The following is a 23281-nucleotide window of genomic DNA, read 5'->3' as shown; positions in this document are numbered from 1 at the left end:
AGAGTGGCAACCAAGGAGGACTGGGTTGTCTTACTAACTCTCTCTTGAATCTGAGGGTGGATCTTTGTTCTTGAAAGCCAAATAATTCAGTGGAGAGGGTTTGGTGTAGGATAGGATGATCCTGTTTCTGTGCTACAGTGTTGCAGCTGAAACACTGTAGTGTGTGCAATGTATTGGAGCATAAAAAGGAACAGGATACCAGTGCACTGTTGCAGAGGACCACCTTGCCTGTAGCATATCCCCAGCTGAAAACAGCCTTGCTGCAGGCAGATTCTTGCTTGTTTATGGCTATAGCTAGACCAAGTCTGCTTAGGTGGTGTGCACTCTTCCTACTGCAGTCCTATAAATGCATTTCAGACACATTATGCAACATCATGCTGATTTGGGGTCTCTTTCAGATCATGTGTCCCATTTCCAGAGGTTGTAGGTGTGTCTGCTAAGCTGGTACATCCACACTTTCTTTTAACAGGATCATCATGATACTGTACTGGAGCTGCAACGCCAAAATATACTCACAGATAAGGTTCTTCTTATCCAGAAGGTGATGAGAGGATTGAAGGACAGGTCAGTGATCTTACAGAAGGGAACTTGCTTTATTTCGAAGTAGTTAATACTTGTGGTGCAGCTTAACACACTCTGTGCAGCATTTCCAAGTATGAAATGTATCAGTCTATGCATTCCACCAGCCCAAAATTTCATGCTCATCATGTAACAATGCACAGTGTATCTATGCAGATGTTGGACAAAGATTTGTTTTGGCTCAGTTTTGTTATTTTCGTGATGTTTTTCAAAATGCAGGGCTGTAGCGTGTATGAAAAGGAAGGTTTGAAAGGAGGACTTGCTCTTAATATTTTTAGTACACAGTAGACATCTGGAAAGCAGGGAATTCCCATGGAACTTGTGTCTTTCTCAGAGCTACAAGAATTCCCTTATTTAGGATGCTTCTTTGATACAAGACATTGATAAGAATCTGACAGAAACTAACTAGTCCTTCCCTTTGCCAAAGATGCCTAATTCTTGCATTGTGTCTGGTTTAGTTTAAAATCTCTTCAGAAGTGAAATTTAGCCACTGTCAAATAAATGTTTGTCCTCATTAAATGCTTAAAATCATCATTTGTACTCATGGATCTTGTATCACCTCAATCAGAACCATGATATAGGACAGTCTTGGTTTGGTTTAGAAATACTCTTGACCATAGTGAAGGAAGAACTAAAAAATATTACAAAAATGCTGAAAACTTCCCTCTTTTACTTCAAACTCTGCCTGCTATCCAACAGAGCATCCAAACTAAAAGCCTCACCTTGTTTTTAAACTATCAGAGCTCTGTGCTGCTTTTCCAGCTGCAGTGTGACAGTTTGTACCATGGGAGGTTCATCTTGCTCAGATGGACTCTGTCCTGGCAGCAAAACACTGGGGAGAAAGAGGTTACTAGATGGGGAAGTTAACTTGTTCAGCCTCGATGTGAGGGGTTTTCAGCTCTTACAGAGCACTCTGACCACAGCAATTAATTTGGTCTGTAGTTGCTATGAGTATTTTTGCAGCAAACAAGGCTGACATCAGACTGTGGACATCCCATAAAAGGGAAAAAAAAGCACCACCTTATTCTTTACTACTATCATGAGAAGCAAAAGAGATAACCTATTGTTTGTCACCTCACATGTCTGTCTGCTTAGGAAGCAGTTCCTGAAACAGAGGAAATCTGCTGTAGCCATTCAGTCAGCCTGGAGAGGGTACTGCTGCCGGAAGGAATTCAGAACGGTAAGATGAAGGTGTATCAATGAATATATATTTGTGTGTGTGTTTATATGTTGTGCCCTGCCAGACTGAGTGGAGTATTAGGAATTAAGATATTCTCAACTGAAGGGAGAATAGACAAGATGACAGGGTGTAAAGGAGGGTGTAAAGTCCAAGGAGGGCTCTGGGAGCTCTCAGGGCTTGCTGAACCTGTGACATTTCTGCTTTTTGGTGAAATAGGAACCCAACTCACCTTCAGCAGGCCTGGCTCCAGAGACCTGACATATAAGTGGTACCACACTTATAGTCAAAAACTCAAGCCCACCCTTTGTGCATTATCACCATGCTATGAGCAAAGTGTCTTCTGCAACCACTGCAGGAAAACTGAGAATTTGTAAAAAATTACCAGAAAAGTCATTAATCAATCTCACATTATAAAAAAATTTGCCTGGAAGTTCAGATTCAGATTAGATATTAGGAAAAAATTTTCACTGAAAGAGTGGCCAGGCACTGGAATAAGTTGCCCCAGGGTGGTGGTGGAGTCACCTTCTTGGGACATTTTGAAGAGGCATCTGAATGTGGCACCTGTGGCCATGGTTTAGGGGTAGTTATGGTGGTGGTGGGTTTACAAGTGGACTGGATAATTCTGAAGGTCTCTTTCAACCTTGATGATTCTGTGTGATTCTGTGTGAAAAATATTGGCTGATCTTCTATAGATGGCACATTTTCTGGGTGCAGAAAACTGAGGGCACTCAGAGATTGTGTGGCAGGGATTATTATTATTATTATTATTATTATTATTATTATTATTATTATTATTATATCCCATACAACCCATTTGAGATGGGCAGGAGGAGAAACTGCTAGTTTCAGTCAGAAACATTCTTTATTCTGCATCAGTGATGCAATTCCTGTCTGATTGTTTGTTCATTTGTTTCCATTTGTTTCCATTGGCTTCATTTCTGCTCTGTTCCTTCTCTTGTAGTAATCCCAGGCTACCATTGTCACTTTCTGGAGCTACTCCCTAGAACAGATCCCCCCAATAACTCTATATACTCTCTATATATATACTCTATAGTTTTAAAGGCCTATTACTGGTAGAAAACAAAGCATAAAGGGTAACATTACATTAGCCACTTCTAGTATCTTTATCCTTGTTGTCTTCTACTCATCCCAGCTTACACTCCAAGCCGTGTCTATGGTTTGGAACCATAATGCCTTCTCCTCTGTGCACCCCCCGCAGGTGCTGCTGGGCTTTGGGCGCCTGCAGGCGCTGTACCGCAGCCGGCAGCTGGCCCAGCAGTACGAGGCCACCCGGGCGGGCATCATCAGGTTCCAGGCCGTGTGCCGCGGTTATCTGGTGCGCCAGAAGGTGGCAGAGCAGAAGAAAGCCGTGCGTGTCATACAGGCGTATGCAAGGGGCATGCTGGCTCGCCAAACCTACCAGAGGATAAAGGCGGAGGTAATGCTGACAGACACCTTGTGAACACATTGTTTCTATGAAATTCCTGTAGGGATTTTATCACCAGCAAGTGTTCCTTAACATAGCTTTGGGTGTGGATATTAATCTTGGGGTATTTTATTTTGAACTCTTGCCAAAAGCAGACTGATCTAGTTGATTTATGTGGTTGTTATCATGGATCAAAACTTCCCTGACACAGCTGCAGTGGCTTTGACAGAAGGGAGGAAAGATCCGTGTGCATCAGCCAGTCCTGCAAGGGGAGATCAATTTCTACAGCAGGGTCTGATAATGGCACTCAGGGATCCTTTCAGAAGGGAATCCCAATCCCAAGTGTGTCTTGGTAGGTGCTACCAGCCCTTGGCAGTCCATAGCACACGAGAACTCTCTCCCTGACTTCCTTTCTACTAATGCTGTACAAACAGGACAAAGCCAGTTTGCAGATTTCTGCCTGTGGCCTGTTCCCTAAAATTCCAAATCTTGAACTAAGCCTGTGGTGGGATAAAGTCCTGATATCGACAGTTTGTTAAAAGCAGAAGGGAGATGGCTCAGCAGTTGAACAACCAGTCACAGAATAGTCCTGTTGTCCACAGAATAAGCTGGACGCCAGGAATATCCACTTGAAAGAAGAAAAATATCTCATCCAAGCCTTGGGACCACGGAAGGTAAGGGATGTAGCTGTGAGATTACAAAAGGTAGGTCTGCTGGTGGAGGAACCCTGGCCAGTGTTACCCAGCTCACACCTGTGGACTTGCTCAAATCTCTGAGCACTGCTATATTTAAAGAAAGAGAAGACATAGTTGTATTTGTAATGATGCTTTGAAAATAATAACAAGGCAAACACATACACATTTCTGACTGCAGCGTAAGCTGGCACTTTAGCCAAATGTGCCTAATGCTATTACAAGTCTCCTGACACAAAACATTTTAAAATTTTAAATATTGTGGGGTTTTCTGCTGTTAGAAATTCTGTGCTTTTCCTGTATTATCTCTTGTTGATTAAATTATTGAATAATTGCACATCATTATCAATAGGCCAACAGTCCTTAAAGACAGCTGTAAGAGGCAGGGCCCTGCTGCTGCTGATGTGCCAGGTCTTTGTCACTGTTTGACACAAGCAATATTTGACTTCCTGTTTCAACACTGAACTGGCAGGGCTGGACCTCACAGTCACACATCTTTGTAAAAGTCTTTAGTCTTCGTACCCCTTCACTCTAGCAGAATGATTTGTTCATGATGTTCATGTTCAAGTCATGCCTATTTTTATGTTTAAAGGAACACCTGCCAACTCAGGAGAGAGAGGAGGCAGAAGCACGACAAAGCAGGAATGTGCCTGCCAATAAACCAACTAATCATGATGTTATCAGCGACCAAGAAATGGTGGACAAAATTTTTGGGTTTTTACCCTCTATGATTGGAGGCCAAGAAGGACAGGCTCCTCTGGGTTTTGAGGTATGGAGCTGCAGAGTGGTAATGGGTCACACTTATCCCTTGTGTAAGCACAGTGACTGCTGGAATTCCATCAGTGGTCAGGTCTGTTTAATGAACTTCTGTACAGTGAAAAAATCTCCCAAATTAGTCATGCAGTCACTAAGGCATCTCTTGCAGAGGTGAGTTTTTGGTCACACGAAGTTTAGGGACTATACAGCTTCAAAGTACAGATTTATTTCTTTAATCCAGCCAAACAGTGCCACCTTCTGCATTTTGGCAGCAACCTCATCCTCTGCTGACACTGCACTCAGTGATTTTCTGCCTGAAACAAAGCTGAAAATTAATGACCCAAGTTATACCATATTCTTGAACCCAAAATTTGGGATATACTTGTCCTGATAGCTGTGGAGGTTGGAATTTTGTAGGAAGAGGTGGGCAGAATAGAATGGTATGGATAAGTACAGGATGTGAACAGTAACACCTGGATTTTCCATCAGCAATATTCTTGCTGAGGACCAAGACAGGAAGACCATATGGAATAGATGCATCTCAGAAGGACAAGCTCTGAGTTCAAATTATCTGTTGGTAAATGGCTTTAGGGTTAGTTGGAAAGGCAAATTCTGGAAGACCTATGGCCAAAGGAAAAGAAATCGCAAAACTAACATAAGAATATCAGAGTTCAGCAAAAGAAAATATGCTTCTTCCTCATGTTCTGCACAGGACTTGGAAACAAAGCCTAGCAAGCTGGAGGAAGTGGACCTGGACATGGTTCCCATGAGTTTGGAGCTAGAAGAGGAAGCACATGGTTTGGAAGAGTACACCTTCCCCAAGTTTGCAGCTACTTACTTCCAGGGGTCGTCTACACACACACATATCCGGAGGCAGCTGCGGCACCCACTGCTCTACCATGAAGACAAGGACAATGTCCTGGTATCTTGCTCCTTGTTGTTCATGCTGAACCTGCTCTCTCCCCAGCCCTGGCTTTATGGGTTCCCTCATGCCCGGGTCCTGGTTCTGGCACAGCCCTGGGAACCAGAGACTCCAGAGCCCAGGAGATAATCTTGAGTCCTTGTATTGAAAGCAGCAGTTCCCATCAGCATTTTTTGGCATTTTGCTGGCAGGCACTTCACACAAACACCTGCCCAATGCAGGATCTCTGGTCACCTTTGCTCTTACCCAAAGAGGGAACTCAGAGGTGTGTTTTGACTTCTCCAGACACCCTTTGGGGACAAAAATGGAGAGAAGCAGCATGAAAGCTTATCCATATCTCTGCTCTTGTTAGGGTTCCTGGTCTATGAGACAGGACAGAAGGGGGAGCGCCAGGCCTCCAATATCCCGTTGAACCAGAGGGGGATTGAGGAGGGTGTTTTCCTTGATTCTAGGCAGCCTGACAGAATGGAGGACCCTATCAAGAACTTTGCTATTACTTGGCTTTCTAGTTCTGGGCATGAAGTGTCCTGGCAGGCTCCACTCCACTGCCTACCTTTCCAGATCAGCAAATGTAGAGTGCAGTTCAGCCAAGGCCTCTCCACCTCCCTCCAGCCACAGCACACTGCCAAGGTGCCAGTAAAGGGAATGGTGAGGCCTTAGCAATCAAAGAGGAAATTTGACCTTCCCACCAGAGCTGTACCCTCTTCCTTTAGCAGGAAAGTGTTGTGTGTTGCTGTCTTGTTTGGAATGAAACTAAACTCTTTGTGTAGGTAGCCAGAGGAAATGGGAATTTTAACAATTTGGACTGGGTAAAGGAAGAAAATGCTTTTAATCTAAACAGGCAGAAATGGCATGGAGCCATTGGTCCTGTTGGCACTGACTGTGCTTTCTGCTACTATAGGCTTCTCTAGCTGTGTGGGTGATCATCCTGAGGTTCATGGGGGACCTGCCAGAGCCACAAATGTTTGCCAAGAGTTCCACCACCAAGAGCAGCTCTGTGATGACACAGATATATGACACACTTGGCAGGAAAAACCAGGTCCAGATGAGGAATGACAGCCCAAATATGGTGAGACAAGCAGGCTATGTTTGTGTTTTCATTTGCTTTCCTTGGTTTCTCTGCTGTTCTACCAAGAGGGAGAAAAGCAAAGGAACTCTTTCATGCTACGATACTTGAAATGCTGGAAGTGCAAAAGGGCACCAGTCAGTCCTGGCAGGACACTCAGCTCCTTCTAGCAGGAGAGGAAAAAACAAAAACATCTTCACTTGAGCATCATTCTGTCCTTAATGGATCATTCTTGCTGTGCATTAAACTGATTTCCTATAATGGTAATGTGTATTGCAGAGAGAAGGCAGAAGGGATAACAAGATTTCCAAGGGGATTTCATCCCTGAAACTGAAACGGTCATCCAAACTGACAGGGAAGGTAAGAGGTGGAAATAAATTGCTTCCCTTTCTTCTTGCCTGAAACCCTGTCTTCACCTTCTGACAGATGTTATGTGAGCAACCTCCCTGAGAACTTATTCCCTGCCAAGCCAGAGCAGCCCTTTGTGGGATACCTGGTGCAGTATTCTTTGGAAACGATCCCCGTGTGCACTGATGTCATCTGTTCTCTGGCAGAGAACACGGGGAGAGATTTATTACTGAGAATTGCTGGCATTATGGAACAGCTCACCCAGAGGCCTGAGCAGACTGAGAACCATGTGCTTAGGGCTGTACAGAACAGTACAAGAAAGTTCTCCTAGCCAGAGATAGTGCTGTAACAGCACATTTAATGAGTTATTTTGAGAGGGAAGGGGGCAATATGGCCTGGTTCTCCTGTACTGAGCAGGGAGAATTTTAGCCAGAAAGATAGACAAGGAATGTCTCTCATTTGTGGGAGAGGTGCCTGCTAAGAGGAGAGATTTCTAGAGCACTCTGGGGTTCTACTGTTTCTTTCAGGTGACAGATCAGCTACGAAGTGGAGAAGAGGCTTTCCAAGAGGACGTCTCGATCTCTCAGAGACCTATGTCCAACCTAGAAAAAGTACACTTCATTATTGGCAATGCAATTCTGCGTCCTGCCATCAGGTAGGAAATTTGTACCTCCTTCCTAGGGTCAGATGCCCATTACACCAAGGAAATCCAGCATCCTTTCTCCACAGTCCTGGAAAATTACTCCCTTACTGCCTTTTCTGGTATTTTCATGTTGCAGTTTAGGCCAGCCGCCTCCATGTATGGCTTTCTGAATACCCCACAGGTATGGCAAGGGGCAGAGCTCAGACCTGTGACTCAGTAACACTTGAAGGCAGAGCACTGCCCTAGAATGAGTGAGAAGAGTCACTCAGAGGAGTAAAAAATATGGAATTAATGTATACTAGGTAGATGAAAGATTTCCCAATAGCCTCTTCTTGAGCACTCAAGCAATGTCCCCACATTGGAGATGGTCAAAGCTCTGGATTGCTGAGTAGTATATCAGACACTAAAGAGAAATCCTGACTACAAGCAGTGTGAGGCTGGACCTCAGGCCAAGCATGGTGTGAGGATGGCAGAAGCTTGTTGATTCTGACCTGACCCCATGAATATTCTCCTCTGTTTTATCATAAGTGCTTTTCTGTAACAAAGCCCATAGACACAGGCTGTGCCTTGACCTCAGTCATGGGCTGCATTCCTCTCTCCACAATCACTTTGTTTCAGTCAAGACACACCTTAAAACAGATTCTCAGAAGGCAAAAATTGTATTCAATCCATATATCATAACAGCCACAGGCTAAGTACCCATATCTTCAGTTTGTGTTTCATCAAATCTCTAATCAGGGAACAAAAGACTCCAGCTTAGGTCCTCTCACATCAGATTTGACAAATATGTGTCCCAAGAATCTAGAAAAAAATTAAGATGATTTTTAATAACAGTTTTATTTGTATGCAGATTTTTGCATCTGTTTCCCTTAGGTCCTTGCTGCAGGTAACTTGCAGTTTCAGAAGTTTACTCTGAAGCATTCCTTTCTTCATTTCTGTACAAAATTAACTCCAAGTTTGTATATAAATATAAATATATAAATATGTAAATATATAGATATAAAATTAAGCAGGGTGTCCCCCATCCTTATCCCCAAATCCACCTACAAGCAGACAAGAGCCATTAGCTACAACCCACATGCTGTAGAGAGCTCAGAGCAAGTTACACACCTAGACTCTTGGACAGCAATGCCATTTCACAGCTGGATGTCTCAGCAGTTGTTTTTCCTGCACAGCCCCTTGCTTCTCACAGAAGTTAATTCAGCATGGGAATTGCACTTGAGCTGCTGAGTAAGAAGGGGTGGCAAAAGGCCCTAAGTATGCCTGGAGCCTTTTCCACAACAAAGCTACTTCCTGTGGTGCTATTACAGGTGCTATTCTAGCTAATGTGGTTGAACCTAGCTCAGATCTACTTCATCACGCTGCAATCCTGCCAAGCTTGCAGTTGAAATGTAGCCAAAGGCAGTTCAGACAGTGAATTATCTGTTGCTCTCACATGTTTCCTTACAGAGATGAGATTTATTGCCAGATTTGCAAACAACTCACTGAAAACAGCAACAGGAGCAGCTATGCTCGTGGCTGGATCCTTCTGTCACTTTGCCTTGGCTGCTTTCCTCCTTCAGACACGTTTGTGAAGGTACACTCACTGCTATCCTTTCCTACAGCAGCTCACACGCCTCAGCTGAGCTGGTGCCTTGTGTATTTTGATGTTTTGATTCTGACAGCCACAAAAAATGTTTGGCTTCCAGAGCAGCTGGTGCTGTGGTTTCAGAAGAAATTTCTCATCTCATATGTTTATCTGGGAATTTAAAGAAATTACTGCTGTATTCACATTTAATTTTTTTCATTATATATCATACATTCTGGATTCTGTTGTTCATCATAGCTCTCATTTTAGATCTATAATCTGCAACGGATCTGGCAAATTTTAACCTCTCTAGCCAAAGACACAAAAGGTGTCTCCAGTTACAACCCTAGTGATTAAATATATCCAGGAGGCCAGAAAGAAATCACACCCCCAAGTTTTATCAGTCCTTACCCTGTATCTCTAAACCCTAAAAGTCCAATAGATATCTGGACTTTTAAATTATTTATTAATTTCCAAGTTTAAATGGATGATAAATCCACTTCACCACAGGATAAAAACTTAGCCTGTGGCTCCAACTTGACATCAGGCTTCCCCCTAGATCTGAGAAGCAAACAGGATCCACGGATGTGCATGAAACTTCAGCCTTGCTTTACTAAGACCCCAGTCCAAATGATCAATAATAAATATAATAATAATAAATGCTGCTAAATGGACACTACTTGGAGCAAACCATTCACAAGCTATAGGCATATTTTGACACTTTGTCTTCATCCAAAAACATGGAACCATGCAGAATTAATAAAAGACATGACCATACCTCTAGGAATATTCTTAATCATTAAAATAACCAAGTGAATGACCCATGCTTGCACTAAATACAGACACGCAAATACAAGTCTGTGTCATCAAAGAGCCATACAGACTCCAAAAGTTTATCCCATTCAAATGTCTTCAAATGTCCAGTCTTAATCATGGACTTCAGCTGATACTGCCAGAGAACTTGGTAAAACTAAAAGTACTGATTATCATTAGACCTAATCTGCCATAAGCCCTCTTCCCAGCTCTTCCATTCGTACAGCATGTCATAAGATTTCAGGCTCTTGGGTTGAAAACACTAACTCTTGCTCTAAAATAACTGTAAGAATAAAGTCTCCACTACTCATGTAGTTAAACATGGTGAATAGACTGACACAAGTCTTCTCTCCCTTTGGACTGAAAGTTCTGAAGAATGAGTGAAAACTAAATGTCTCAAGCCTCCTTTTGAAGATATTAATTCCAGTCCTAATCTTTAATATTTTCTGGTGAACTGAAAGCTAATGGATCACTTTAATCTAGTGTATCAGCTGCAGAAGGTTTTTAATGTTTTCTGTGGATTAATGTTTCCTAACTCCTTCTCCTGCTCTGTGCATGCAGTACCTGTTGAATTTCATCCACCATGGGCCCACGGGCTACGCTCCATACTGTGCCGAGCGCCTGAGACGCACCTACAGCAATGGGGCCCGGACTGAACCTCCCAGCTGGCTGGAACTTCAGGTAGCAACTCCCTTTTGGCTTAATTATATTGATCTGGGACATTTTATACTGGTTTTTGTAAGTTATACTATGTTCACTAACCTGTAATAGCAGACGTTCCTAAATCCAGTCATGGAAATCAGTTGCTCAAGGGGACTGAAGACCAGCCACCTCGGTGTGGGATGTTTCTTGGATACACTTCTGGCTATTCAGTTACCCTAAATGCAGAAAAGTATGTAAGCAGCAGCAGATGATCTGCAGGGAGATACCTCCATCCACTCAGGAACCACTGGCCAGAAACAACCTCCTGAGGAAAGTTCTTACTATCACTTTTGGAAAGAACTGAGAAGAGCTTATGCTTTTAAAATGAAAGAAGAAGGGAGTATTATGGTGCCATATTGTCCTCCACGTCCTTTAAATGTCACGCTAGTAATTAACTGTCACCCTAGTAATTAAAAATCATATTCCCCCCTTTCAAGTAAAGACCTCAGTTCAATTCCTCCCTAAATCTCAGGAATGCTATTGCTTAACATACATCCTCCTGGGCAGTGTACTTGCTGCAGGCCATCTCTTCACTGATGCACGTAAGGCTGTTCCTGAAAGTCATCAGGACAAATGTGGCTCATGAAAAGTCTACCAGTTGGCACTGTTATATGATTATCAGCTCTCCTGAGCTGTGAGGAGGGGAAAACTTGAGTCCAGTACTGCTCCAGGGATGTAATTTATATTTCTGACTCACCATGCTTTGAAGAAACTGTGTGGGTGTTGTAGATTCACTTAAAGATTATTGACCAGGTTGTACAGGGTGTGGAGCTTATAAATCTAAATGCCTCCTTCATTCTTCAGAAGAAAGTAAGGTTTGCCCATAATTTTTTTTTCTCTCATTTAACTCTGACTTACAGGCAACAAAGCAGAAGAAACCCATTATGTTTAATGTCACCCTCATGAATGGCCAAAGCATCACTACCCCTGCAGACTCTGCTTCCACTGCCAAAGAGATCTGTCAGTTCATAGCAGATAAAATCAAACTGAAGGACATCTTTGGGTTTTCACTCTACATTGCTGTGTTTGATAAGGTAAAGTGTAGAAAAATAGAATGAAAGCTCCCTTCTCTTTCTGTGGATTTGCTGCTGCCCATCCAGCCTCACTGAGGACTCTTGAATTCTGGAATACCCTCAACCCAGTCCTGCACTAAAACCAAATCAGTTCTGAATCCCAGCTGGATCTCAAGACCTGATAATCCTATTCTGCCTTTCTGTTGGCTTATCACTCAAGCAATTATTGCTGCAGCCCTGTAAGGTTTCCTTTGCCACATAGCTGACTAGTAAAAATACATCCACTCACCACATACAACTCACGCATTCCTCTGCTCACCTTTCTGGAGCTTTTCTTGCTGTTGGGAGACCGGGAGCATTGTGTTTGTTGTCCTTGAGGCAGCCCCAGAGCAGGCATGGCAGTAGATGAGGTGTCCCTCTGTGGCAGGTGTGGTCGCTGGGCGGGGGCCGGGACCACGTCCTGGATGCCATCTCTCAGTGCGAGCAGCTGGTGAAGGAGCGGGGCACGCACGAGCGCCACGCGCCCTGGCGCCTCTACTTCCGCAAGGAGATCTTCACCCCCTGGCACAGCTCCCGCGAGGATCCCGTCAGCACCGACCTCATCTACCACCAAGTCATCCGTGGCGTTCGATTTGGAGAGTACCGCTGTGAGAAGGTGGGTCTCCTCATTCGTCCTCCTTACCAGACAAAATTGTATTAATGCTTCCTACGTTAAAAAGCAGGAATATGAACTAAGTTTGTAGTGGTTGTCATCAACCCTTCCCTTCTTAATGAACAGTCCCTATCCAGGTGATTGTGCCAGGTGTCACACTGGCAGTTCTAATTAATACTTTTTTCTTCCCTGCAACTTTCAGTTCACATGGGAGCTTGGAGGCATGTCCAAAGGGGCAAATTGGGTCATACTTTAAAATATCTTTGCTAATAATCTCTCTGATGCTATGATTGTGTAAAGTTCATCCCTCCTTATGCTAGGTGACTATTAAGAGTTATCCAGACAAAAATTGAGAAAACCCCATTCCTAAATGGTTCAAAGGTTGAAAGAGGCTATCTAGCCTTTGTGAGATCCTTCTAGGCCTCTTTTAATGGATTGTTTCAGGAGGAAGATTTGGTGGAGATAGGTGCAAAATATTGTTATATCCAATTTGGAGATACCATCCACAATGAACTTGTGCAGAAGGTGCTCCATGACTGTATCCCAGTAAAACAGCTGAAGTCCAAGCCCCTGGAAAAGTGGGTGAGCCTTATAACCTATGCACATGCTAAGGTAAGAGATTTGTCAGGCACTGCTGGGTAACCGCTCTTGAGCACCAGCTTCTGGTTCTTTCACCAGTTTCATTTGTGAATAGTCTGTAGGGGAAGAAGGAAAATCAGCTCAGTTTGTAGATACCAAGTAGCCCATTAGATCTGGGGGAGGAGAAAACCTTTCCACTCACACTTCCATATGAAGAGCCAGGGGGAAGAATGAAGAAGTACATTTAAATCTCTTAATAGAGTAGCCTTTAAGGCTCTATTTTCCATCTGACAACCAAGTCAGGACAGGCATGGGATGGAATATTGGTTTTGATCTGGAAATGGATTACCTGAATTATTTCCATGGCATCCAAGGTGTGTTAGACCCTGAACAGCTTGGTGGGGATTTGAGGGAAATTTAGAATCCAGATGCCTGTGGGCACTCTTAGCTGCATGTGGGTTCCTGGACACCATTCCTGACTTACTTTCTCCAAGTTCCCTTGACACCAGTAACAGCAGAGGATTGTTGGGATCTCTGGGAATGAGCTTGTTCTTTATTGTCTCAGATCACGCAAACCAGATTTTACTGAGAAAACCTTGGGTGTGTATTTTTCCTGCAGGCCCCATATACACAGGACCATCTCTCCTCTCAGACTGTGAAGGAGCAACTTGTAGATTTTGCTCGCTTTCAGTGGCCTTTGCTTTTTTCCAGATTCTTTGAAGTCACTAAGTTTTCAGGTAATACCTGGAGCCTAGGGGTAGAGGAAGGATACAAGATCAATAGGAAAAGACTTTTATAGTACTGATAAGGATTTTTTTTTTTTTTTTTTTTTTTTTGGGTTTTCAGGACCCAGCTTGCCTAAGAACCACTTCATCATTGCAATAAATTGGAAAGGCATCTGCTTCTTGGATGAGTCAGAAAAGCGGCTCCTTGAGCTAACCTTCCCAGAGATAACTGGCATCCACACCAACAGGTGAGGGCCCCAGAAAGACAAGATCTGAAGATAGTATCTCTCCCATACTCAGAAATGGTGTACCTTCTCTGCCACCTCCTTAGGTGATTTGATCTGTTCCTGGAAAGGTGGTTTAGGCTATGTCTGGAAAATAGAAAGGGAAAACTTCTGAGCAGCCTGTAAAGGAAATACTGAAAGGACTGTATCCTTCCAGCCAGTTTAAAGTGATCCTGTTCAGTCAGAAAGGTGTAAGGAAGCACAGACAAGCATTGAGACAAGAATGGCCCAAATAACTGACACAGCTGAGCCACTGTCTGTTGTGCATGCTGGGAGTTCACATACTTCTCGGGTGTCATGGGCCAGAACAAGATCACTGAGAAAAGCCATTAACCACTGCTTGCTCATTGCATACATCCTTGCATCAGGTCACTCACAGAAAAGGGTCTTACATACACAAAAGAGCCCCCTGTGAGGACTTCCAGAGATATAATTAGTTGTCAAGTTACTCCAAAAGAAGGGTGTTCTTTTGTCTATATGGAAGCACTTTTATACAAAACATGGTGCAGTCCAGAGTAAAGCTGAACCACTTCAGTCGTTCACACCTATCAGATCATGGGAAGGCAAATTAGGAACTAGCAATATTCACTGTAAAGGATTTATCTGCAAGGAGGTGTGGGTGCCTTGGCTGTGTTTACAGATGGGTCTGTAAGTTTTTCAGATGCTCTGGTAACAAATTGTTCAATAATACATAGGGCAGTGAAGTCATTTGGACAGAGTTGCACTCTCATCACGCTTCGTGGCGAGGAGTTTGTTCTGACATCTGTAAACAGTGTTGTCATTGCTGAACTGGTGGTGATGTTCCTGGAAGAACTGAAGAAAAGATCACAATTTGCTGTGGCAATGCATGAGAAAAAATCCCAGGGTAAGTCTCATCATTTTTCTACAGGGTGGGGAAGAAATCATTAGAGAATCCACAGACTTGTTTGAAGGTGCTCAAAGAGAAGAGGGAGAACTTCATCAAGAGGCCCTTTGCTCCTGGGAGGATGCATCAGCACAGCAATGCTGAGCATAAGGCAATGGGATTCAGTACCTTTGCTCACAAATAACCTTTCCTTCCTCCTTGTCCTTCTTTATCTATGTGATTTAGATAGTATAGTGTCCAGGAACTCAGTTTGGTTATAGTAGGAAGTTGGATCTGGGCTCTCTGGAAATACTTTGCGAAGAATTTCACAGAGGCAGTAAACTGGAATTTTCTCTGGAATACAGGTGGCTCAAACAGACATACATATTTAAAATGTAAACATTGACTTCAGCTACTCACAACTGCTCAGTTCCTTTCCATGCTTTGCTGCCAGTCTAGACACAAAGTCAGCATTCATATGAATGAAGTTGAGTTCTGCCATTGCCCTCAGTGGATCAAAGTCAGGGTGTCAGAGGAAACAGAAGTGATTTCTCTGAAGTGTTACTGAAAAATTAGCCATATTTACACAAACCACTTTCTGCTAACTGCTAACTGAATTCAGCCCTTCAAAATACAATTCCCTCGTCTTTCACACTGCAATCCCTTTGCATTTTCTCAGACTGTCAAGCCTGAACAGTACCCCCTTATTCTGTTTTCCAGAAGATCCTAGCATCCTGTCTTTCAAGAAGGGAGACTTGCTAATCTTCACCGAAGACAAAAGGCTGGATGCAGACTCTGGCTGGATTGGTGCCCAGAATGACAGGACAGGCAAAACAGGGAATGTATTTTTAGAAGACATCTACATCATTCCTTCCCTCACAAAACCCTCTAGTCAAGTGCTGGTAAGGAAAGCTAAGCATTCCCTGTGAAAAGACTGGAAGAAGATAAAAATGTTAATATGGTTGAATTTATAACTGGAAGATAATTGTCCCTCCAAGGTCAGACAAGTTCTATACCTCCCATTGAAACAAATAATTTAATTCTGTTCTGTCTGAAAACAGAACTAAACCTAGCTCAGACTCTAAGGAGAAGACTGGAGCTTCACAAAAGCAATTACTTTTAAAAAAAACCCAAATCCAGTCTATTTATCATGGGAGATTTCAGTGCCTGGAACTTACAGCAATTAACAGGTGTGCAGTTGAATTTTACTGGATTCAATCTGGGCTTGAGTGGTGATCACATTATGTCTCAAGAGACCCTCTGAGTGCAGCAGGTTACTTAAAGAGAATATGGTCTTTGAGGGAGCCAAGGTTTCTCATTAATGCCTCTGCTAATAATTTTGTCTTCAATTTTGAGGATTCAGTATATTGGATCCTCTGCTAACAGGTAAAAAGCAGAAAAACTGGTGGCAAAACACACTATAGAGAAGCAGGTGCATTGTAAAACGCGTTGTGCTTTGGATAATCACATACATTTTAATGCCCACTACATCTGTGTAAATTGCTCCTTTGAGTCGACTATTCCCAGGTCTTTCTTGAGTCTCTGGAGATGCTGCTTTTGAGACAGAAGGTCTTGGGCAGCACAGAGGGCTACCTGCACATACATGCTGAGTAATACCTGACAGTGAGTGCAGAGACCTGTCTCCATGTGACACCTCTATGTTGCTGTGTTATTGCAGAGTTTGCTGATGATGTCTCCAGACCAGAGGAGGACAGCTTCACAGAACTCCTTCATGGAGGAACCTGATGAAGAGGCTATCAAGGTGAAGCCTTACACCCTGGAGGAGTTCTCCTACGAACACTTCAGGTGAAGCTCTCTGTGTAGAGTACACCCTAGAAAAGTTCTTGTTGATCAGTAATCCTTAAAGCCTATTATGTAAAGGCATCTCCCACTTATGATTGGGTTTCTTCTTTTTGTTGCCTGTAATTGTAACTTTGGATATGCAGAGATTCCGGCACATGGCCTATTATATCTTAAGTCTGCATATTGCAAAGAGGAGGATAGAACAACCCCAGCTGGACTGACTTCTTTCAGCAGGCTCTGAAAGCAGAAGTTCTTACTTCTCACCCCCTCTCCAGCAACTACAAGCTAGTGAGAATATACATCTCAGGCTTCAGAAAGTAAGGGGAAAATTAGTTTTCTAAAAACCTCTCTTCTTTTTGCAAGCCTCCTACCTTCTGGATACACAGGAAACGACATTTCTCTGCTCTTGTTGACCTATAGAATCAAAGGACATCTGAGATCACTGTCTTGTGAAAGAATAGGTCTAGAGATATGATTTTGTGATAATTAACTCCTTTGTTCACAGCAATACTGATCCAGTAATTTTGTATTGCTTGCACTTGTCTTCATTCAGGACTCCTGAGAAGGAATCCATCAGCAAAGCTGTTCTCCAGAAATCCCGTGGGCAGAGTCAACTGTGGGCACATTCTAAGGAGCCTCTGAAACAGCCATTGCTGAAGAAAGCATGCACAGACCCCGATCTTCGGGATTTGGCCTGTCAGGCCTTCATTGATATCCTTTCTTTGGGATCTGAGAACACTAAGGAGAAGGAAGAGTTAGCTAGGTCCGCTAAACTACCTCAGCCACCTTACAGGGGATACATTCACATGAAGACGGGGCAGATCAAATTTGTTTCCCTTGTCTACAGAGGAAATGTTCCTATTTCCTCCCAGAAATACACAGCTACTGATGGCTCACTTAACTAATAATGTGGCTTTAGCAGTGAGAGAGATTTATTGCATATGCCCAGAGAAAGCAGCTACTAGCACAGTACAAATCACAGCCAAGCAGCAACTGCTGCATAGAGAAAGGAGGTAGGGGCAGACATGGAACATGTTCCAGACCTTCCTCCCAGTATTTGCGACTTAGATATCAATGAAGTCACTAACCCATTAGAATCCAGATGAAACTTCCCATTTGCCTTCCAAAATTGGCCTGCTTTTCTCCTTAACAGCACATTCACCCATCATGAAATTCATGGGAGACTACCCCTCAAAACAGACACACTCCTCTGTGGAAGTCACTGACCAGATATTTGTGCCAGCTATCCAGGAGGAGGTCCTGAGAGATGAAATTTACTGTCAGATTATGAAGCAACTGACTGACAACAGAAACAGGTATTCCTTCACCTGGGAGCAAACACCCTGCTCCTGCAGACCCAGGCCTCAAGGGCAGGGGGTATCAGGAACCCCTGCTGCATTTGTGATGCAGTGGGGGAAGGATAAACCAATGGAGTAAGAGCTTCCCTTCCCCCTTTTGCCAGGCAGTGCTGTGGAGCTCACCTTTATGGAGCACTCAGGACCACTCCCTGCCAGGGAGAGGCCATAGAGCACCATCAGTCATCTCCCCTGAGCTGCTGCTTTGCTCCCATCAGCATTTCATGCTCATCTCCTTCTGGTGTGAGGCAGGCAAGGTGTCACTGAGGCTCTCCTGCTCCCGAAGCAGTCTATAGGGGAAACATGGTACTGCATAGTCCTTCCATCCCTTCAGTGACTGCCCTGACAACTCTCCATTTAAATTTCCCAATGGCAGCATTGCCTTCTCACAAAAACATAGTTCACACTGGATTTTTACCACCAGAGAATAAATACTTTTGAGTAGTTATATTAATTAGGTTACATATGTGCCTTGCAGAACAGATTGGTTACAGAGGCACCTGCCCACACAAGAGTCTCTGAAACAGGCTGGTATTTCATCCCCGCTCACAAAATGATAATTTGATCTACTTCCAGGGAAACTGAATTGCAAAAAAGCAGCTTAAAATAATATTAATTATTAACAAAATTGTTTGTCTGTTTCTGGATGCATTTCGTTTATTTATTATTTTCTGTCATACTGTTCCATAAGTATTACTTGTAGTGGAACTTTCATCATGTGTGCCAGTGCTGAATGGTAAATTCCCTTACAAGCAGTGAATCTTAAGGCTATTTCATGCATAGTCTGTAACCATGGTGCCAGTGCCATGGCTGATGTATTCCACCAATGTAGTAGCTGTTGTGAGCAGGATCACTGATGTGGAAAACAGTGCTTGAAAGGTGGCTATTTCCATATACTTTCAGTGGAACAGCCAGAGCAACAAATCTTTCATCCTTCCCAGGCTGCTGTGTTGTGAACCATGTCCTGCTCTCACACAGACACAAACACCACTGATTGAGTATAAATGGGATTAAAATAGTCTGTCTTCATCTGCAAAATTAGAACAGTAAGTGGGAATAAAGAAGCCAGAACTTCTTTATTCAGTGAAGTCTGATGGCCTTTCAGAGACAGACATGCTGACTTTCCCAACCAAAACCACTTCACAGCAGTGAGCATTTCAGAGCAATCCTTGGACACCCCTGAAGTGTGTTCTGCTCCTGGCTTTGAGGCAGAATGACTGACCACCTCAAGGCTGCAGAGCCCTTAATGGCAAGGGCAAGCTGCCAGAAGAGCTTCACCTGGCAGATTTCACAGATGCAGAGGCGGGAAGAACTGGATTTCTGCCTGAGAAATAGTACCAGCTTGATCTGGAGCATTTAAGAACTGCATCTACCTCACTACATAATGCTTTCAGCATGCTCATTTTTCAGAATGGAACAGGAGTACATGTAAGGGGAAGCCAGTGCACACAAAGTGCTCATGCCCTGAGCAAAGCTGGCCACTGCAGAGGGCAGGTGAGTACATGTGAACTTGAACATCAAAAGTGGCTTTCCAAGAAGATGGAACCAGGGTCACTGATGTTAAGACATCTGCTAAACTGGAACTTATATTTATTCATTAGGTTTGCATCTGTCATGAGTATTTCTCATGCAAGACATGGCATTGTCTTCACATGCAGGCTGTGGTTGTTGCACAGCAAATGAATGCCAGAACCTGGGTAAAGGCTCTGTTGATTTGCAGCTCTCTGCAGAATGTGACCATGACAGGAGTATATTTCTCTTCCCTGTAGCTGGTGTGTGGTCAAATAGAGAATTACATGTGGCTGTAGCAGAACTGTTGACTTTGTGTCCACAGGTACAGCGAGACCAAGGGCTGGCAGCTCCTCTGGCTCTGCACTGGCCTCTTCCCACCCAGCAAGTCACTGCTCAAACATGCCCAGAAGTTCATAGAGACACGTCACAAAGAGACACTGGCCCCAGCGTGCCGTCGGAGGATTCAGACAGTAATGAGGTAAATAATTTGGCATACAACCAGCTCAAAGTGTTCAATTATCAGTTACCAGGTCCAAAAAACGCACGGGCTAAAATAGTGTGACTCTCACTTTCCTTTTCCTCTTTACATCTTTTTTTTAAAGTGATTATTATTTTTAACTTTCTTTACGGACTTTGAACCATTAAAGAGAGGTCTATATCATAGTTTCACTTTTTTCTTTCACAGTTAGCAGCATTTTAAAAGGTTCATCATCACACATAATCATCTGACTCTCAGAGCTGGGTATTTCAAGCATGCTAAAAGCAATGCAGCTTGGAATGATGTCACTGATGATATCCTCACCTTACTTTTCTTTGGTGAGGCAGCATGTCCTTGTTGAAAGAATCAGTACAATCAATTCCTATTCTTTGAAAAAACCCAAATGAACAAAGCCCTGACTCTTACCTGGCTGCTCACAGCAAGGCACTTCTCCATCCACTTGGCATTACTCCAGGCTGAAGCAACAAGACCCCCAAACCACACTGCTTCCTGAGCTTCCAAATGAGTTCTTCTAAGGGACATGACACAACCAGAGAGAGGAGAAGGGCTACGAGGATTTCAGGAAGGATCAACTGAACTGTAGAGGAAAGGTTTCCCTAGATTCCTCCAAGCACTGGAATAACCCAGCTTGCCCCGGTGAGAACAAAACTTTGGCATCAAGGTTGACTCCAGCCTTCTCCCTTTTGATGGTGCTGTGATTTACCACTTGTCTGCCACAGCCCTCATCAGTAAAGAATGTGCCCAATGATTTCTCCTTCCAGCTTCCATCTTCTTTTTTTCTCTCAGGCTGGGCCACATGTTTGGTCTGTGAGCCTCAGGCTCTAGGGGAACACTAACACAGTGGATATCCCCCTTGCAGTGAATGGGGTTTGGCACTGCTGGGGAAATGTCATCACACATTGAACTCGCTTTTGAAGTGTCTGAAAAATGCATGGCAAGGAATGCTATTCATTGTTTATTTCTATGGAGAAGACTTAAAAATTCCTGCCTCACTATATCATGTGCTATTCATACTTTAAGCCCTGTTGAGCTTTACAGAGCTTCTTTAGAGTGCAAATAGGGAGGGGAAAGCAGAATGGGCTGTTTGGAAGGAGAATTTTATCTGCTAAACTGCCTCAGATCTGGAGCCTGGGGGGATGGGAAGTTGAACAAAGGCAAATCTTGTATTCTAAGAACAGTTCCTTTCCTAAGATTAAACTTGCATCTGCATAGAATAGAATAGAATAAACTATTTCAGTTGGAAGGGATCTTCAACAATCATCTAGTCCAACTTGTCCCTGTAAGTAACCTGGTCTCTTTGGAAAGGGTAGAACAGCTCAAAGGACTGACCTAAATACATACAGGGGAAGCCAACTGAGCCCTTGGGTATACACCTTTTCCTCCATAAATCACTTTACAGTTTCATCCCCAGAATCCTGGCCAGGGAACCACCCTGATGGGTGTTAAGCAGATCTCACCTTGGCATGAATTCCCAGCTCAGGCTGCAAGGAGAGGTGGGTAGACCTATGCCTCTGCAGCCAAACTGCTGCAATTCCTTGAGCTCCCAGGGCCTCCCTCTGATGCCAGTTCAGGAACAGGTGACTGAGTAGGGCAGGTCCACACTTCATACAGTGCCTGCACAGTACGAAGCACATGCTGTTCAGCTTGGTTACAGTCAAGTTTTCCTTCTCCAAATGGAAATGCTCCTCTATTGAATGGAAAAAAATTAGTTTTCAAATCCACATAGTTAAAGGCTGGATCCAGACTAACCTCCTTCTGAGAGACTGAGCCAGTGTGAGAGGCCCATAAGGTATGGTGTTCAAAATATCTGAACAGCCTGCTCTATGCCACTGAGGACAGGAACTTACCAGCCCCAGGAGGTAATTTGCCAGATTTGTTCTCACTTTAACTATGTCAAGGTTTTGGCATGACTGAGACATCAGGGCCAGTTCCTTTGCTTTAAAAGGCAGCTCTGCTCTGAGGTATAATTTCGAAGAACTGGGTTTGTACAGCTTGAGCACCTCCTAAGTCAGTGATTGCACTCCAGCTCTTATGGAAAATGTAATGCTTTCAGCAGCCCTCCATACCTTTTGGTACTTGGGCTCCAAGTCATTTTGTATTTCAATACATATCTTTTTGCTGATGCAGGAATTAAATAAAATTTATTTCTCTTTGTAGGCGTTATACTCACACTTCAGTAAGGAAAAATGCTGCTAAATCAGTAGAAGAGGCAATGGTGCTGGCCAGGAGGGTGCCTTATTTATGCCACCTACTTGCAGAGCAGAACAGACTTTTACTTTACATGCTAATAAGACCCTCAGTTTCTTGCTGTTAATACACTGAATTTGCACTGGGGTGGAGGTCCATTGGAGCCCCCTCCATTGCACAGTACTGGCATTTTGGAGGGTGTCTGCTGTTTGGCTGAAATACTGTTGCTCATTTCCTCAATGATTAAACTGATCTCTCTTATGATGGTGGTGGCATTTTCCAGGAGCGGCTGCAGGAAGTGGGCACCTCATCCTGTGGAGGTTGAGGCCATCTTACAGAACAACACTAAGATCTCACACAAGATTTACTTCCCCAATGAAACAGAACAGGTGAGCACCTACTTGTTTTTCCAGCCTTGAGCATATTTCCAGCCATGATGTTCTTATCCAGGAACACATGTGAAGACATTCAATATTCTTATTTCTTCCTCTCCTCTGTGTGACAAGACTCTTGTTATCTCATAGACATTTGACGTGGGAACAAACACCAAAATCCAGACTTTGTGTCAGAACATCGCTTCCAAATTGCAGCTGCACTCCTGGGAAGGTTTCAGCCTCTTTGTGAAGATTGCAGACAAGGTACCTCCTTCCTCACTCTGGCAGGGTAGCCAGACCTCCTCTCCTCTCTTATTTATTTACCAGACCACCTAAACAACCATAGGAAGCCAAGGAGCAGAGCAGATGATTACTGCTTCTGTCTTACTAGGGGATACAACCTAAACTTGAACTTTAGCATCTGAGAATTATTTTCAGTCTCTCGAAAGGGCTGGATGGAGATGCAGAGTTTCTATCATTCTTTCTCCTCCTATTTTTCTGCTTTTTTCCTGCTATAATTCTGCCCTCTCACTGTAGACAGAGAAAGAAACTTCTGCCTCATACTTGAGTATGAGGCACAGGCAGTATTTTATATGATGTGCTAACCCCTCCTTTCTCTCCTTCATTGCTTGGCCTCTGCAGGTGATCAGTCAGAATGAAGCAGACTACTTCTTTGACTCACTAAGGCAGGTGACAGACTGGAACAGAAGGAATAAACCAGGAAAAGATGGTAAGGAGAATGCCAACATGACAAGAAACT

The 23281-nt window shown here is 43.6% G+C and overlaps 1 protein-coding gene across 1 annotated transcript in view; it reads left to right on the top strand.

Annotated features, from left to right (window-relative positions):
• Positions 1–23281, top strand: part of MYO7B (myosin VIIB) — a 50857-nt gene that overhangs the window by 17500 nt on the left and 10076 nt on the right. Inside the window, exons 19-43 of the mRNA XM_083868339.1 lie at positions 470–564; positions 1675–1759; positions 2979–3197; positions 3788–3859; positions 4470–4646; positions 5346–5555; positions 6457–6624; positions 6901–6981; positions 7497–7624; positions 9062–9188; positions 10554–10673; positions 11555–11728; positions 12135–12362; positions 12804–12971; positions 13558–13675; positions 13785–13911; positions 14643–14812; positions 15512–15693; positions 16470–16597; positions 17148–17305; positions 17757–17910; positions 19784–19939; positions 22431–22536; positions 22672–22785; positions 23164–23251. Of these exons, the coding sequence (XP_083724465.1) occupies positions 470–564; positions 1675–1759; positions 2979–3197; positions 3788–3859; positions 4470–4646; positions 5346–5555; positions 6457–6624; positions 6901–6981; positions 7497–7624; positions 9062–9188; positions 10554–10673; positions 11555–11728; positions 12135–12362; positions 12804–12971; positions 13558–13675; positions 13785–13911; positions 14643–14812; positions 15512–15693; positions 16470–16597; positions 17148–17305; positions 17757–17910; positions 19784–19939; positions 22431–22536; positions 22672–22785; positions 23164–23251 (3553 nt within the window). The remainder of the gene's footprint in view (positions 1–469; positions 565–1674; positions 1760–2978; positions 3198–3787; positions 3860–4469; positions 4647–5345; positions 5556–6456; positions 6625–6900; positions 6982–7496; positions 7625–9061; positions 9189–10553; positions 10674–11554; positions 11729–12134; positions 12363–12803; positions 12972–13557; positions 13676–13784; positions 13912–14642; positions 14813–15511; positions 15694–16469; positions 16598–17147; positions 17306–17756; positions 17911–19783; positions 19940–22430; positions 22537–22671; positions 22786–23163; positions 23252–23281) is intronic.

Source organism: Zosterops lateralis (genome assembly GCF_965231275.1).
Source record: "Zosterops lateralis genome assembly, chromosome: 10".
Lineage (NCBI taxonomy): Eukaryota > Metazoa > Chordata > Aves > Passeriformes > Zosteropidae > Zosterops > Zosterops lateralis.
The sequence above is the reverse complement of the archived record's forward strand: the minus strand, read 5'-3'. Positions and strand labels throughout refer to the sequence as shown.